Raw genomic sequence first — 17478 nt, 5'->3', positions numbered from 1 at the left:
GCGGGACACTGGCAAAGCTCCCGCCACTTCCGATGGCGTAAAAACCCAATTGAAACCAATAAACGTACCGCTCGAAACGGGTTGTTTGCGAATGTGCGGGACACATATTGTGCGCTTTTTGATTTATGGTTCGCTGGCTGAACAAGTGAAAATGTAAATACCAAATTTATTGAAACCGTGCCCAGTTAGCGGAGGAAAGCTTATAGTTGTCACAGCCAAAAGGAAGATATCATACAATAAGACACACACGTACAGACGAAAGAAAAGCCAATCTCGATGTGGAAACGTTTAACGAACGATTATCTGCCCTAGAGGGAAGATGGGGGCGAATGGACCATGCTGATTCGATTGCCGAGTGAATTGTGAGCCTATCGGAGGGTGCCACTTGACGCGTGAATCTGAATGTTGCACGGACACGGGACATGAATATTTTTGGACCGTATGTTACGCCGGAGGGTTGCAATCTGTTAAGTCGTCATCAGTTTTCGGATGCTCACACACACTTCATTTCACCCGGTCGATACCAAAGAACCACAAAACAGGGAAGGTAATCGTTCGGTGATTGAAAACTTCACACACTCGAGACGGCCATTTTGAGACCTTTTCTTTTTTATTGCAGCTTCTCCTTCGCTTGAGTGTGCGCACGAAAGTGGGCCCAGATTCGAAGAAGCTGGCCTCCCCTACTCTCCGTAGAATCGTAGAGCCTTTCGGGCATATTTCGGCATTCCTTTGAACTGGGTGATATGCATGATTCAACTAACCGTAACAGGTCTGACGGATAAACGGGGCAAATCTACCCTCGTCCGTGGGTACGCGTGTCGCTTGGCCAAATTGCCTTACCGCGCCTATGTTGGGCTGAATGAAACAAACAATAACGGCCGCTGAAATCCCAACCCCCCGACAGACCAGCCAACCAACTCGAGAGCCCTTGGCGTGTCGATTTTGTAACATATTTTTCGACTCGGTTTGTAACCTTGTTGGCCGCTCTCGACCCGTTCGGTAAAAATAACTTTTTCCATACCTGTCCAACCGGCTGCGTTGTTATTTTCCCGGGTAATGCTTTAACCCTTTTTAAGTGACATTTTGTTGTAAGCGAACACTAACATGTACCTCGGGTGACATGTTATTTGCATTCCACTCTTTTCCAATTTTTGCATTCGTTGCTTTGTGATGTCGAAGGGCACCGTGTTTTTCGAGTGGCTACGGGTTGCTATTGCAGGATTGGTTGAAATTCCTTGTTACCGTTAATGTTGAATGGTGCAAGCACTGTGTTCCCACCAAGTCATAAGGGGCTATAAGGTTCTACAATAGACTGAAATTTGTTTTTTAATCCCCAAAGTAGTACATTTTATTTGTTTTTATATGAAGCGCATCATCTTACGTTTTCTTTTCGTTTCGTCGTCTGTGCTGCTGTGAACTCAGTTCAGTGGTGAATTCTGGCACAAAATCCGTTTGCGAAAACAGAAATTCCCACGACCTTCTTACGGACGGAAGGACCGGTTGGCGTCGATGTCTTGATGCACGCTGGGAGGAAATTTCATTTTCTTCCGATTTTCTCCTTACGCTCGAGCACATTCCAATTGAAATTGATCCCACCGCCTGGAGATACGCCCCGAGAAAGCGCGAGCATCGAGCAGGGGAGGGTTTTTCGCGACCAACTGTGAGCTGCGTTGTGTTTTGCGCTCTGCTTCCTTCGCGCCCAGACTCATATCTTTGGAAAAGCCGGAGCGCCTACAGGTTCGATTCGCCCGGTCACTTGGTGGAAAATTTTCAGCTCGATAGCACAACCGGAAGCAAGTGAGCGCAACGGAAGATTAACCTTCCCAGCTTCCGTCCCAAAGTGATGCGGAGGACTTGAGATAGACACAGGTCAGAGGACGCAAAACGGAGGGGTATTTATGTGTACCGAAGCTGTTAATTTTGACAGCTACGGTTGTGCGACGCTACGGTCTTGCCACTTACCACTAATCCTTCCCCCAGGACGCCCTCTTCAAGACACCCGGCACGAGCGCCCTGGGTCTGTGTATTTGCTGGCGGTAGTGGTGGTGTCTGTGGTGATGGAATGTTTGCAAAATGTGGTCAACGAAATTGTGAAAGCAAACAACATCAAATGAATTGCTTGGTTGGAACAGGTAGTTGATGCTACTCTATCGCTCTTTCCTTGTTTCTCTGCCCCTCTCTTTTTTTAGAAACTGTTCGTGATCGTGTATCGAGAATTTCACATCGCATGGAGAAACCATTGGTTGGTGTTGGTGGTGCAGTAAATGAACAATGTTTGCCTGTGTTTACTTGAATGTAGAAACGAATGTGCAAAATCGCTTTCAGTTTTACTGCTCCCAGGCTCGGCGCGGACACACTGGGTCGCTTTCAATGAAGCATTCGATTGGTGGCACGGGGTGTGTGGCATCGGAATCAATTTGCTCACCAGACAGACAGAATAATGATGAGTTTTCGCTGAAGCTTCTTGGTCTGCTGCTGCTGAAGCGTTTGCTATCGGTGGTTCCATATCCTTGCTCAGACACACTAGCTTCCGTGTGCTTGCTTGTTGATTGTCATCGTTCTTGGTTGGGGGAGAACGGCAGCACTGTTAGAACAGTACACCGACACACGGCATCCAGTGCTGGTCCAGTGGACAGCTAAACGTGACTTTGATTGCGTTGCGAAGATGACGATGCAAGAATGTAGAATCTTCCCTACCCCTTCCGATTTATGGTCGAGCAAAAGTGCTGCGATACAGCGTGCTGCGTGTGCTAGCGTGACAGTTACATGTTACAGCGTAAATAACAAGAAAAGGTAGACCGGGCGCAAATGGAAGCGATCGTAAATTGATCATCGTTGGGTTCGGGCTACATTTTATACTGATTTATCATTCAGCGGCCGGCATTCGTTGTCACAGGTTTTGCTTACCATTGCATTGTATAAATTGGCTGGAAAGGAAATATGGATTGCTAAAACGCAGGTTTGAGCGTAGCTAAACGATAGAAATAATGCATTTACACTTTAAACATTCAAGGTTGATTTATTTTACCATTTTTCGTTTTAAGTTTCCATTTTGAAGTGAATATATGGAAATCAGTAAAAACATCTCCAATAAGAATATGAAAAGATTTCATTTTAATCTTCTATTCGTCAACCTTTGCAAATTAAAATGTACGATGGTGTTTTAAGGAGCCGTACCATGCGGTACTTTCGGTTTATTACCGTTGGTGGAGACGCATGGTGCTTTCTGAGTTCTGGTGAATCCACATGACAGTTTTACGTTTGATTTATCTAAAATATTAACTATTGGCTAACATTATGGCATAATAATGCAATCAATCAGCAAATCACAATATTAACCTTGAATGTCAAGAATTGAATTATAATCGGTGATGGTTTGCTTATTGTAAGTGCAGCAAATAGTGTAATATGCTAATTGAACATGTTTGCTCGCAATCCGCATTGAAATTGTGCACTGCTAAGTGTGTTTACTATTAAACAACAATCACGCTATGCAAATTTCCTTTCAGAAATTTGTGTTATTCAACGACCACGCACCTCCTCATAATTATGGTCCACAACGCCTTGCAGTTGCACTGCAAAAACCTGCACGATACATGGTTGCAGTACTGCAGTACGCTTACACTACGAAGTACAAAGTAAGGGGAAGCAGTGAAAAAAAAAAAACAAAACTATTTCAAGCACGACAACATTCTTCACAGGGTTGCCGGTTGTACAAGCAACTGTCACTACCAGAAAAATTCAATTACACCCAACCTTTTCCTCCCAGTGCCGGTTCGTTCCTCTTCCTTCATCATAGGCAGTGAGCAGGCATAAACGTGCCATAATACAGGCTTTAAGCATGTGCTTCCATGATCACATCATGCCGATGTCCTCTTCCTCCCGTAACTTTATCACATGGCAGCGTTCAGTGTTTACTCTGGCGGAGACAGCATGCAGCACATGAAACTTGGTTGGAGTAGTTTACTTTGCAAGTGGAGAAAAATTGTGCAGTAAATGGTTCCCAACCCACATGCACAGTGTCGGACGATAAAGGGCTCAACCTGCACGAAGTTGAACAAACGCGTGTGCTCATATCGAACGAACATTTATTGTACAGGAACGATCCCTAGCAACTAGAAGCAATCGGTGGTAGGTGATGTTAAGCCAAAACAAACTTCCGTAACAAAGAGGTTGTCCAGTGGTTTGGATTAAATTTGCAAATATTCTCTCTCCACCCACCACCATCAACGATCGAGCCCAACTGTAGGTAAGGGAAAGCTAACACTAAGGTACTAAGTTCAAACAGTAAAGCCACAAGGAAATGAACTGTTCGTTCGCAGTGTGTAATGTTTGCCTTCTCCGCGGAATAGACGCTTTTGTGGTGTGCGGGCGCGTGTGAAATGGTATCACTTGAAATGTGGAAAACTTAATTCAGGACTTTTTTTCTTTCATCCATCTTCCGCCAGCACGGGAAAGCTATACAAAAAGCTCGAGTTGTGTAGTTGTAAACGCTCCACAGGTACAGGATAAGCAATTAAATTTCTAATGAATATTACATGCAACGTGGCAGGCAAAAAGCTACAATGATGATAAGGTACTGGGCGTTGTTATAGTTTAAGGGCCTTTTTACAACCTCTCTACATCCCCAAAGTCCTAGTCGAGTTATGCACCCCAGTTATCTAGGGGAATTTATACACCATAATACCATGCGTACTTGGGGACGGCCTTGTTCCCTTTTTCATATATCCACGAACAGAACGTTTCATTCATTAAAATCGTTTAAAAGGTTCCGGTTCGGCTATTTTGGCCTTCTCACTTACTGCATAGTGGTTGCCACAGCAGTCTATGGAACTCGTACTTGTACTTGTTACCGCATCGACGCTACGGTCAACCCGACCATCCACCATTCCCGACCATCCGACTACGCACAACAACCCTGTGGTCCGATTTTCCGATGCATGTTTTGCATTAAACCCAACAAATCGGGCTACAGCATTCGACCCTGCTTCCCACACGGACATGGTGGTGAATGATGAGGCCGACTAGTAGCAAAAGGTGCAGCGCGTTTCGGTCCGATGCAATCTACACCCGCTGCAGTTGGCAGGGTGGAAACAGTTAATTCGAAAGCCAACAACAGCTGTAGCAGACGGTAGCAGACAAACCACACAGGTGGTTTACATTCTGTTGCATAATTGCAGTGAGGTGTAGTATGGAACAAGAGCTGGGATGATGCTGTTTGGCTGACCTCATTTCTGCTGGCCAGAACGGAAGAGGGGTTGTCTCAGAGGAACTGTGTCCACTCGCTCTGTTCGATCGCTGTTTTTTAAGTGCAGCAGGAGATTTGTTTTTCCCGACTCGTGAACAAGCGCACCGGTTCCCGTACGGCTGGTGGCGATGAGTAAAGGGTTTGTGTGGTAGCTAATGATTATTATTCATATTTTGAGTCTACCTAACTTTCCGATCGTTTGAAAAGTAATCAAGAGACCGAAACTTAAGCAGCGCGCGGAGATTTAAAGCTACCATTTATAACGCTTTAAGGGTCTTGTGTCGTTTAACGTCGATACAGCGGCCGAAACCATTGTTTCCGTATCGCACATAAACAGCTCATAATCCTATTATGCTTTCAGCATTCCGACGGCGCAACATTAATAATTCCCCATGGGCTCGGCCGTACGACCTTCTCCAGAGTTTTTAACGAGCAAAAGTGATTTTCATCGACTTTATCAAAACCCGCACGCAGCGTTACACGGCACAATCTTAATACAACAGGTTTGCCCGGGTCGCCTCACGAGCCCTGTTCTGTTTTCTGTTGAACGTGGCTTGCGTGTCTAGAATACCGTATCGATGTTTGGCCAGCGGGTTCACTCGCAGACTAGAAAGAGGTGGCCACAGTAGGAGACCAATAAATGCGTCTAATGGAAATCGCATCTTTATGATCACTGGCTGGTTGAATCGTTTGGATCGTTTTCGCACCACATTGTTGATTCATATCCGATACACGATGATGACTCCCCGAGGGACACTTTGCACGAGGTTGGAGGAAACGCCCGTGATGTGTGTGTTTACCGAGTATGATCCCCAATACCCGGTTTATCGACATCTATCTCTCCGTCGCCGAGGCAAGCAACGGGCAATCGGAGGAAAAAAGAAAGTAAACTTCTCAATATAAAAAAAAGCTCAAGACAACACACTGAAGCCTTCTATTTCTTTACGCTTTTGTCCTTCAGCCCACATGCAGAGGGGGCGATGGATTCTTCAGTCGACTGTAGGGCGGAGGGTGGGATCATCCGGCAAACATCTTCCTTCCTGGCCGTCTGCCGGTGGCATTAGGATAAAGAATCATTTCGAAGGTTTCGGCTTACTCCCGGGGCAATAAAATTATAAATTACGGCACTTTGTGTCGCCGGGTTTCGTAGCGTTTGTACGGGCAAAGTACGGACGGAACCCTTTGTACCGTTTAGTGTGGGAACTTTTTTTGTTGCTTTTTGACCCACTCTCTTTTCCTTTGCTTGCCTTCTTTCTATGTAAAATTGGACGAAAATGTTTTACTTTGCGTTTTAAGCAAATTGCACTTTCAAGCCACCGCATGCTTTCGCGTGCTTTTGTTTTAGAGTTTGACATTTTTCTTTCTTCTGATTTTGTTTTCCACTTCCTGCTGAAGGTGCAAAAAATCTGTTCAACCAGCATAAAACTGGTCTCCGTTTCCGTGGGAGCTTTAAGATTTGTTTCTCTTTTGGCTGCACAAAACAGTCCGTTGTTGCGAGAGCTCCTTTTTTGAGCCTTGTGTTTCGCTTGAATCAGGTTGAATCAGGGTTTATCCTCAACACTTGCCGATGCAGTTAAACCGGAAAACGGATAACGTCATTTGGATGTCAGTCACGTGTTTGGCTTATGACGGTTTTACACCGGAAAAAGGGCTAGATGATTAAGGCACGGTCATTTCATGCTGTCAGAGAAGCGTTGCTAAGCATATTTTGCTAACAGAATCGCTGTTATTGCACTTTTCGTTTTGGTGGTAAGTTTATAGAATCAGTTTATTTTTGCCCCTGATGGCAAAGACTTACGTGTAACATTATACATACCTTCTTTGATAACATTTTCCGCAAAAATATAATCAAATAGTTGCTCCTTCCCCCGTGGAACCGAAACAGTTTAAATCCATTCGTGTATTTTCCCGTTCCAAATAAATGAAAGAGCGTTTCCACCAATAATTGCATAATGTTTCACCCGTACACTGACGCAAACACCGGCCAAAGGCAGCAGCAACCAGCTCATAGCCTTCGAAGTCGGTATGGAAAAGCCATGCAAATGAGTTCATTACAGCGGTAAAGTAATCCTGCCCTCTGGAGTTTCACGCTAAAAGTTACCGTAACTTTCACTGCAGGCGATCGACTCGCTCTGGCTCCGTCATTCATAATTCGATTAACCCATTTCCGTGGTCGATCTATTAGAGATAGAGTGCGCCTCTTTCTTTCGTGACCGAGGATATTCGGAATAGGTGGGAAGAGTGTTTCCCACTCGTTTTCCACTCATCTGTCGTCACGCTAGTGGGACGATAATCGATAATATATTAATGATTTATGATCGCAAATGTTTGCTACGCAAAGTAGCGACGTCACGCATCGGAGGACGGTAGGACCAGAATTACTGTATTTTGGGTGTCACCGCGCGGTTTGTCATCGCCAGCGGAGCGATTGGATGTTGTTTGGACGGGCAAATGAAATTATATTTGAATGAGCATTTATTGATTTTCGGGGGCTGAGTGGGGAGTTTGGAATTCTTCGGAATGCAGTAGATTGAAAAGAGAGACGAAGTGAAAGACTCAACACAAACGTACGATCAAAGACGGAGACGATGGCTCTGAGCTCGTGGCTGTACTTCTGCGTGCTTCAAAATTGGCTTCCACTTCGCCACTATTGCGCTAATGAAGTAGTAGTGGTATTCCGCTTGACACATACCAGTGATCCAAGGTGAAGTGGTGCTCGATGGCGTGAACGAGTGCTACGTTGGCGACTTTCCTTTCATCAAGTGCGGCTGCCAGCGACAACAGCTCTCACGAACTTACACTGTCGAGGCCACCGTCCGTCTGATTACCGAGACGCATTTAATTAGTTTATCAAAAGCTGTGTACGGATTTCTACCAAGGCACCATTGCACTACCATTCGAACCCGCCGTCCATTGAAACACCTGCTCCGGCGGTGTTACTGGCGATTTGTTTGCTGCTCGATTTGAATAGAGGCGATTCTTAATTGAAAATGTCCTCCTGCCTGCCTTTCGCTGAACCTACTGGACTTTGCATTATCGGTACCGTAGATGAAAAGCTCAAACGCTGATGCTGATTAAATTAAACCCCGTTCCGCAAAGAGAAGGAGATTGAACGAGGCACGCGCTTCCGACGCGTACTGACGGTTCATGGTCGTTGGTTTGGACCGAGAATCTGCACAAAAAGGACGCGTTCGAGCTGCTAGTGATCGCGGAAGTTAAGCACCTGACGCTTTTTAAGATAAAATTTCTGACGACCCTTGCGGTCTTCCTCGCGAACAGGAATGACAGCGCAAAATGAATAAATCATTGGAATTAATAGTTATATTCTTTATTTCAATATAATTGGAAAACTAACCCACGGCTTTACCATTAATTCCAATGCTTCGATTTGGTGGAGGTTCACGAACGGGAATGGTGCATAATTTACAACATGAAACGCAATTAAACTCGCTTCGATTCGAGCTGCCTCCCAATTGGTTGGGTTACGCTTCAATGAAAATCGGTCTGGGATGGTTCAATGATTACGGTAAGTAATTTCATTCGAAATGGACCCGAAAAAACCCAGAACACAGGTGAGGCTCTGGAGGGCCACGTGCAGCAGCACCAGCATCAATAATGTTCGCAAAGAAAATGCCTTTTTTGTTTGCTAAATGAAGCGCATTTATTTTCATCTACCTAACTACAGGCAAGGAAGGCCGAGTAGAACCGTTCCTTTCTTTCTACCAATTGGGCTGGATGGATGCATTCACACCCGAAAAGGCTCGTCCCGTGGAAACTGCTACTAACGAGTGGTTCGTCTAATAAAACAGGGGCAAGATAAATTAGGCACAATGTAATCAAATTCGAAGGTTTCGTTCCTTTCGCTGCTGTTTTTTATTCCCGTTGCTGGCACTTTACTCACAGCTTACAATGGTTCGAATCGGACTGACGTGGTGGTGGTAGAGGTGTTGGGAAGGTTAAGTAGTAGACGCTGCTTAGATCCCCTAGGTAACAGAAAGACACGAACAAACAAAAAAAGAAGAAAAAAACCGAAAAAGGTGGCATCCAAACTCATGGAAGCAAACAGAGGTGTGGCTATGACAAAAAGCGGCCTGGTTCTCGATGAACGTAATGGTTGAAAAAGGTGCTTGAAACATTTTTATGTTATATTTGTGTGGGATGGTTCGAATTGGGAGGGAGGCCAGAAGGCAGCGAAGATGCGTATGAAAGAGACTACAGAGAATTGGTCGAGCAGGTTATTAGTTAAAAGGGCTTCGGGTTGAGAAATGGGTGCATTAAATATCCATTTTGGGAGAAGCGGGATACGGTTCGGGAAAACAGATTAGTGAAAAACACAAAGATGACGAGCGGGTTAGTAAGCAAGTGGATCGTGAAGTATGACGACGGCGAGGCATCAGCTGCGGATGGTTTGTTTAAGCTTGCTGGTGAGCTGGAGCTAAGCGGAAAGTGCTTACAACAGGTGTTTGCTAATTGGAAAAAGCTTTCGACAGTGTGGCCAGCTACTGTCAATAGCGGTGGCAAAAGTTACCGTAATGGCTCTCAGTCATGGTAGGGTTGATAAGACGCTGAGCTGTTATTGAGGATCGACATTGGCTAGCTATGGGGTGTGGGATTATTAGCAAGTTATTGTTGATCTGCCAACAGTCTAAGCGAGGATCCATCAGAGATTCTCTTGCTTCATAGCGCACTGGTTAAAGCAGCGCGTTTGCTTTTCATCAGCCTCTGAGATATAGAATTTCTGCATCATTACGCCGTTAACTGGAAGGATAGAACCCTCTAAGGCTGAGACGACCTTGTTGTTCAAGAGGTTGTTTCTTCACTTTAATTTCGACGCTAACAAGGACTAACGAACGCAACGACGGAAAGGCACAGTTTTAGTGGCCACGAGGGAAATTCTGCGTAGAAGCTTCCTGGCCGGAAATTGGACAGTTGTTGTTTTCTCAGTTCTCGTGATTCACTGGCCTACACAATGCCTCAAGCAGTTTGGGATGTCAATCCAACTGGGAAATGTCAAGACAGGCTGCAAAAACCACAGATTTGCAACTAAGTAACTGTTCGTAGCGAGGAAAAGGTTAAAGGGGAAATTAAACAATCTCTTGTGTCCAAATGTGGGTGAGAAGATGGACGAGTATTGCCGACGAGCACATTGTGTGTTGTTGCCGAGTGTTTGCTTAAGCTAAGGCAAGACAGCAGCGTTGTTGCACTGGTAATTAAATTGAAGATTTCACACGAAACGATTAATGTCATCCTGGGAAGGTAAAGGACAGAAAAGGTAATTGATTTTCCATAGAGCAAGTTCGAGCACCGTATCACGAAGAGGAACGGCGTATAATTTGTGGCTCGGTTCGGACATGCTTTGGCCTATTCATTCTGCCGTTGTGTTAATTAGTATCGATTGCCTTTCGCTTCGTGCGTCATGTTGGTGTAAGCGGTAAGTCGAAACGCGTGTGACGGCGAACCTCAACAGTTAGTGATTAGTGCCGGCTTGAAGTATGTAATCTAAACCACCACCTCACCTGTGCTCCGTATGAACGAGCGACACACACGCAACAATGTGTTGCGCATAATCCATTATTTATTATCCGTTTTCGAGGGAAGGCGTGCACACTAATGTGATATTCATTTAATCGATACAAATGGTGACCAACATGGGGCTTCAATTCGTGGGGAGTTAATTTCGATCGATTTGCTAACTCTCCAGAGGGCTATCATTTGGGCGCTAATTTAAGTGGCTCGATAATAATCGTCTTGAGGATAAACACATAAGATATAACATATCACCCGATTTTTGCTTGTCTCGTGCTATCAGTTCTGCCTAGTCGGGTGACGTCATCGTGATGTGATGAGTGGTAAAAATCGATTAGTTGCTCTAACTGCGCTGACTGCATCGTCGTGCTGCTGTCAGACGTATACTCAATACCTTAAAATTGTACCAGTGACATTATGTCGTTAAGTGTGAAGATCTGATCACAACAAGGGGTGTTCGGTGCGCGATTACCTTATTATACTCAGCTCCATTTCATTGCGTCCCCTACCAAACGTCCATTTTGTTGTTGTTGAGATTACTAAAGGATGCGTCTTCACCGAAATTGTTCGTTGGCGTCTCAAGCACGTCTGCTGCCAGTCGTGGTGATGGTGCTGGTGTAGATTATTCATGGGAAAGCTCTTGACAAGTAAATTGTGGTGAATTTTATTAAAGCCTCCAAGCTACCGAGCTGTCGCGTGTCACTCCTTCTACCGTTTAGCCGTGCCATGTCCCCTAACTACACTAACAATAGGGCTGAAAATTTCATTTACCGCTGCGTTTATACTTTGAGCACAAATGGAGTGAAGCTAATCTGCATTGCAAATATCCGTACCCGTATCCGCTCCTTCCTTTGGTACTTATGGGGTGTTGAATGAGCTGCATGAACAGCAGTAGCCAGCACATGCTCTTTGTGTGCCCTTTATTGGCCAGTTGATATCTTTTGGGAAACAATGCCATGTTCTGGCGAGTGCCAAGCGATAATGAAGGAGTTACCCACACTTAAAGATGATTTAAATTCTGGCATATTAGCTAAGGCTTGCTACTCAGCTACCTTTGGCATCGGCATTCTCAAATGGCTCCCCGGTCTTGTGAAGATGTTCAATGCATCCTTAGCTAGCGTCTGCTGGTGAGGAAGCCTTTGCGACCAATTGTTTGAGAGCATAAGTTTAGTGGTAAGCTCATTTGATGTTCGCATACATTATAAACCTTGCACCGAAAGTGCTGCATATTGATGAAGCCATTGCAAAGAGAGCTTTTGATAGTTTGGATATGAGTTTGGGTAGAATGTGTACGGATTATGGTCAGGAATCATTTAACTTTTATCTAATTTAAACAATCTTCAAACAAAGGAACCAACAAACAAAATGAGGATAGCCTATTCATTTAAAAAGGTTTCTCGTGTTTACTTTCAAACAAACAAAAGCTGAAACAACAGCTCAGAATACTTTGATTTGCTTTAATTCTATTACAATATCTATCAAAACTCAGAATGCCTCACGTTTATCAAATTTAGGATACCACAATTGAATAGCTGCTCAAATTATACAAAACAATGTGAACACATCCCATTGCCAGCAATGCCGGCTGGTTGGCAACTAGCAGACACATCCAGCAAGATTCGTCCATAAATCCGATCTGTTATGTTTGATTCGAAGCCGTCAAGTATCAATTAATATGATCAGCCTTGTAACCAACAAACAGGTCTGCAAAGTATCCTTCGAAGGTAAATACGCTTCCACCGTTGAGTAGTAGCACAAATATTTCATACACATTCCAACTGCGCAACAATCTGCCATCATTTAGAATGTACAACGCACACAGGAAGCCAGTTGGCTGCTGCTGCTGCTTCAATTAGTTTATCCAATACACCCAATGGTAATGACGTACGTAAACGGCGCTCATCTTGAGGACTTGCATGTGTGGCCTGTGGTGTGTACATAGTAAATAAACATCCGCCCGTGTTGCCGTGAGCAGCTCATACCGGCGGATCCGGTTCAGATGGCCACAAATACTAATCGGCTAGTGGCGTGAAATCGGTTCTCTTTTCTCGGTGCGTGAAAATGAGGTAATTACTGCCCAGCTGATAATATCCATTGGTTTACCGCTGCCCTATGGCCTTTTCGAATTAAAAAGGAATAAAGTTCATTGAGGTAGGCATGAAAAGCAGAAATAAAAACTCGTGTGAAACCTTTTACAGTAATGCGATAAGTCTTTTGATAGTTCGTTGGATACGATTTAAATGCAAAATCATCCCCGACCGCTTGGTGAGAGAGAGCGTCATGCGAAGCGATATAAATGTAAGCTTCTGCAACGCCTCCAGTGTCCATGCACCATGCTCCAGTTCCATGTGTCTGTCAGGAGTGTGTTGGGCGTTGTACAATAAATGATGAGCTGAATGATGGTAAGTGGCCCCTTTCCATCCACATCTAGACGGAGCAAATGATTGTTTTAGTTTTACTGCTTAGTAATCACTGTTCATTTCCATCTTCTATGGCAATAAAGGGAACAAACAAACCGCCCATAGAATGCACAAGATTGCATTCTGTGGTTCGGAAATTGAAATATATTTTACTCGGTGTATCTTTGCGCTATGCTATGCGCAACCAAACCACGATCCTCCCTTTTTCTCATCATTCTCTTTAAGCGCCGCTGCTGAAAACGACCATCAGGGCGGTTGCGATGTGTCGGGGGATGGGATTTACGCCAGTGCTGGGTTGGAAACGTTCGATGATAGTGCTTGTTGTCAAACATGTATGTAGTTTTCCCGGTCTCGTCCATACAGCGCTTGCTGCCCTTCAGAGAACTACAACGCTTCTGGTGCTGCAGTTACATGCACCAAGGGAGCCGGCCGGGAAGGTGTGCGATCGTAAGCTGGGCGATTTATTTCGTAAGAGATTCGTTGTATCATTGTGTAAAGGAGTATTTGTGTGAAATCGAACCCCGGTGTCGGTTACCATGGTGCAAGGTGGATGCTGTTGTGCATGGCACTGCACTGATCGTGTTTGCACTGAACTATTCTCCACTTATCGGTGTTAGCATTCGAATTCGAGCGAATCATTCAAGGGGATTGTATGAGGAAAGATGGTGTTTTTGTTGTTGCATCACACACAATGGGAAGTTGGTGGTTTATGTTGTTCCTTTCATTTCACGCAAGCTTCGAAAAAAGGACTACAAGCTCTTTGCCGCATGCACACAAGACACTGACCAGATGAACTGTTTCAGGTTTGCTGATGTTTCGGATTGCTCCTTTCTCTATGTTTCACACCTATTTCATCCTTTCTTGTTTTTGTTGTTTTGGATCGGTCTTTATGTGTTTGGGAAAGGTATTTTGTATGGAGTTAAGGAAAACATGACGCATCCTTCCTTCATTGGTCCCAGTGAACCGTTTCCATTTTACGGGAAATTGAAAATCAATCCTCTTAGAAAGTATTATTTTGATGGCTATGGGTCGGTGTGTGCGAATGTTTGCCTGTGTGTGTGTTTTGAAGTGTTTTCAAAGCCTCAATATCAAGCGGGACCTAAACCAAAGATTCCAATTTCCAAGAGCCCGAAGCGTACAACAGATTACGAGTGTTTGTTAATTGAATAAGTCGGCATCCTTGGTGTGGGGGCAGTAGGAACCTTGGCACCCTGAACCACCGTGAAGTTACTTTATTACCTGTCGATTTGATGAAGTTTCAGCATTCCGATACGTTTTCGGTGTGGAATCGATGGATCTGATTGACAAGAGAAGCACAACAAAAGAATCTCGCTTTCAATTCCGTGATTCTCACTAGTGTGGGTGGTATCAAACCTGTTTTTGGAATTCCGTGGCGATATGACGAGCGAAGCACAAAGCAGAATTATGTGTGGAATTTGCTTCTTTTTTCTTCTTGCGATATTTCTGCTTCAGGTTTGGTGAACGACTGGTGAAGTAATGTTAGAGAGCGATACTGACTGTAGTTTGCTTAGGCCATAGTCGTTAAGAGGTTGAACCAAATCGACACAATGTTGGATACGTGTAATGAGAGTCACGAATTAAGCTCATTAAGCTAATTAAGCTGTTTAGGTTACTAACCAACCAAAATAATATTGTGGAAAAATGGTAAAGAGTAGTACATCGATTGTAGATTTTTTTAACAAATAATTTGATCGTTGAAGTTTATTTAGTATTTACAATACTAAATTATGAATCATTTTCGACCATCATACTTGTTGTAAAACGATTCGGATTATTTTGAAGAGTTTGAAATAATATTTCCTTAATGTCCGCCTGCTCACTAACAGCATCTCATTTCCAATATTCGTTCACTTCCTACACATTTTACCACATTTCCTTCTAACCAATAGAAGGTTTGTCGAGTAGGTGGGATTTGTTCCCATTTGGACAAAATAGAATCCGCTAGAAAATAAAACCTTTTTTCATGTCATATAAATTGATGAAGCCTCTTCATTGAAATGAATAATGCGTGGTAAGGCCAGTTGAAGTGTTGATTTATCATTCCGTTGAATAAATCATCAAAAGTTTCTGCAGTTTCTGCAATAATTGTACATGCATCATTTCCACTCCGTTTGGTACCCAATTATTGGAAAGCTTAAATGTGCAATAAAATTATAAGCAACTCTATGAAGGCAATAACAAAACCATTTATGAATGTATATAGATCGTACCCCTTGATGTTTACACAGTTATGCCAAGGAATTATGTCTATTTGTTGCATCAATTGTAAAAGATCTTTACAATCTTTTTTATAAATTATCCATCGATTAGATTTTGATATCGGATGTTGAACTAAAGAACATTCATGTGATTGATAGCCGTTAGAGAATGACGTAGATGTTTTTGACATTTTTCAACATCATCACATTGCGAGTGGGAAGCCATTGCGAGTGGGCAGCGTTTTAAAAAGAACGTGTTTTGATGAGTTAACCACAACTTTGTGCGTGGCTGTGGCACTAAATGGAATTGAATTTCGAAAATGCCTGTTGGTATCTTCTCTAGTTTACTTTTTCTTGGCCATCTATAGAAGAAGGTTCCAGTAAATTGAAGATCAACTATCTCAGAAAATGCTTTTAATTTACATGATCAGGGCTATATTGGGAGCTTAGTGATAGTAATGCTAATATTGAATTTTCACATCCTAAAATCCAACCAACACAAGAGAGACATCTGTTCACAACATTGGTTTGAGATTCTGCTTATGAAAGAATGTGAGATCAAAACACGTCCGGCTTTATCGTGTTTGTGTTTGCTTGATCGCGATATCTTTAAACCATGTGACAAATCCTACGAACCATTGTTATATTGCATATCATTTCTATTTTTCGTCGAATATCCAAACATTCTGGGATAAGAGAATAGAAGGCAAAAATGCGTTCTTATACAAATAAATCCCAAGAAGGATACTAGCCAACGCAATTCAAAATGGATGATAAGAATAATAATAAGCTGACACATTTGAACCTGCTCCCTGGGGACCAATGAGGATTACTGGGGATGATGGAGCAATATTTAATCGGAGTTTGGGAGTTATTGACCTATATTGGTAAAATGCATCATATTCTTCCCAGAAGCAAACCTACTACCATTGATAATAAATATTTTAAAAGCTGATTGAATTAACTTTACCACAACTTTAAACAATCAAAACGGGCGAAATTTCATATAAGAATTTATTATCGAGGCTTTTTCCTCCACGAAACCATTTCAACCTGTAAGAATAGTCGGTATGTGAAGATTGAAAACTAAAGCACCACCTCTATATAACCGCATTATCTGCTTAGTCGCTGAGCGTTATATTAAAACTGTTGCGGCCAGCACGAGGCAGCCTCGACACGATGCTTAGCGAATGGACTCTTTGGGAACTGCCACAGCAGATTTAGATATTAAATGCAGTGCTAAAATTTATGGCTGCCGCTTTTTTTATTTACGACACAAAACCAAAGACCGCGTAGACTGTCCGGCCTCTGTCGGCAGTAGCGGATGACAGCTACCAAGGGAAAGGATACGTTCGCTTCTATGGTGATGGCGATCGAGTTTCGGAGGTAATGGAGTTACTGCTCCATAATTAAATATATTAAGTGTTGATTAATTAATTTACGCCTGCATGACCTTCGGTTCGGAACTATACCGGCCCGGGTGATGACGATAATGATGATGATTGTTGTTATCGATGCGAGGTAAAGAACCGGGATGAAATTATGATAGTGTCTGCGCATTACCATGCAGGATGGAATTAAGAAATGATATCTGACGGGATAGGAGGATAAGTCCACACCCGATGACACGCTGGAAGGGAATAAAATGGAATGAAACACTGTGAAACACCCTGGAGCAAACATACACTACCTACGTGACTGGAATTTCTTCTTCTTCTTCTTTGGCTCAACAACCGATGTCGGTCAAGGCCTGTCTGTACCCACTTGTGGGCTTGGCTTTCAGTGACTAATAGATTTCCCCCCATAGCAGGATAGTCAGTCCTACGTATGGCGGCACGGTCTGTTTGGGGATTGAACCCATGACGGGCATGTTGTTAAGTCGTACGAGTTGACGACTGTACTACGAGACCGGCTCAACTGGAATGTATGCGCCCAAAATAGTGTGCCACTTCAAATTATAATGTTTATTTTGTGCAATACGCCATCAGTATTATTGAAAGCAAAGAAGAAAGGAGTAAACCACAGAAAAAGGTTTAGAGAAATCGAAAACCGAAACAATGTATGG

General features: G+C 43.5%; 1 protein-coding gene across 1 annotated transcript in view; it reads left to right on the top strand.

The window, feature by feature from the left end:
* The first annotated feature begins 9587 nt into the window (after window positions 1–9587).
* The window catches only part of LOC120896595 (allatostatin-A receptor-like), a 32618-nt gene continuing 24727 nt past the window's right edge, over window positions 9588–17478 (top strand). Inside the window, exon 1 of the mRNA XM_040300813.1 lies at window positions 9588–9707. Within this exon, the coding sequence (XP_040156747.1) occupies window positions 9588–9707 (120 nt within the window). The remainder of the gene's footprint in view (window positions 9708–17478) is intronic.

This window comes from Anopheles arabiensis, chromosome 2, assembly GCF_016920715.1.
Source record: "Anopheles arabiensis isolate DONGOLA chromosome 2, AaraD3, whole genome shotgun sequence".
Taxonomy (NCBI): Eukaryota; Metazoa; Arthropoda; class Insecta; order Diptera; family Culicidae; genus Anopheles; species Anopheles arabiensis.
This window is presented reverse-complemented; position numbering and strand designations above follow the sequence as displayed.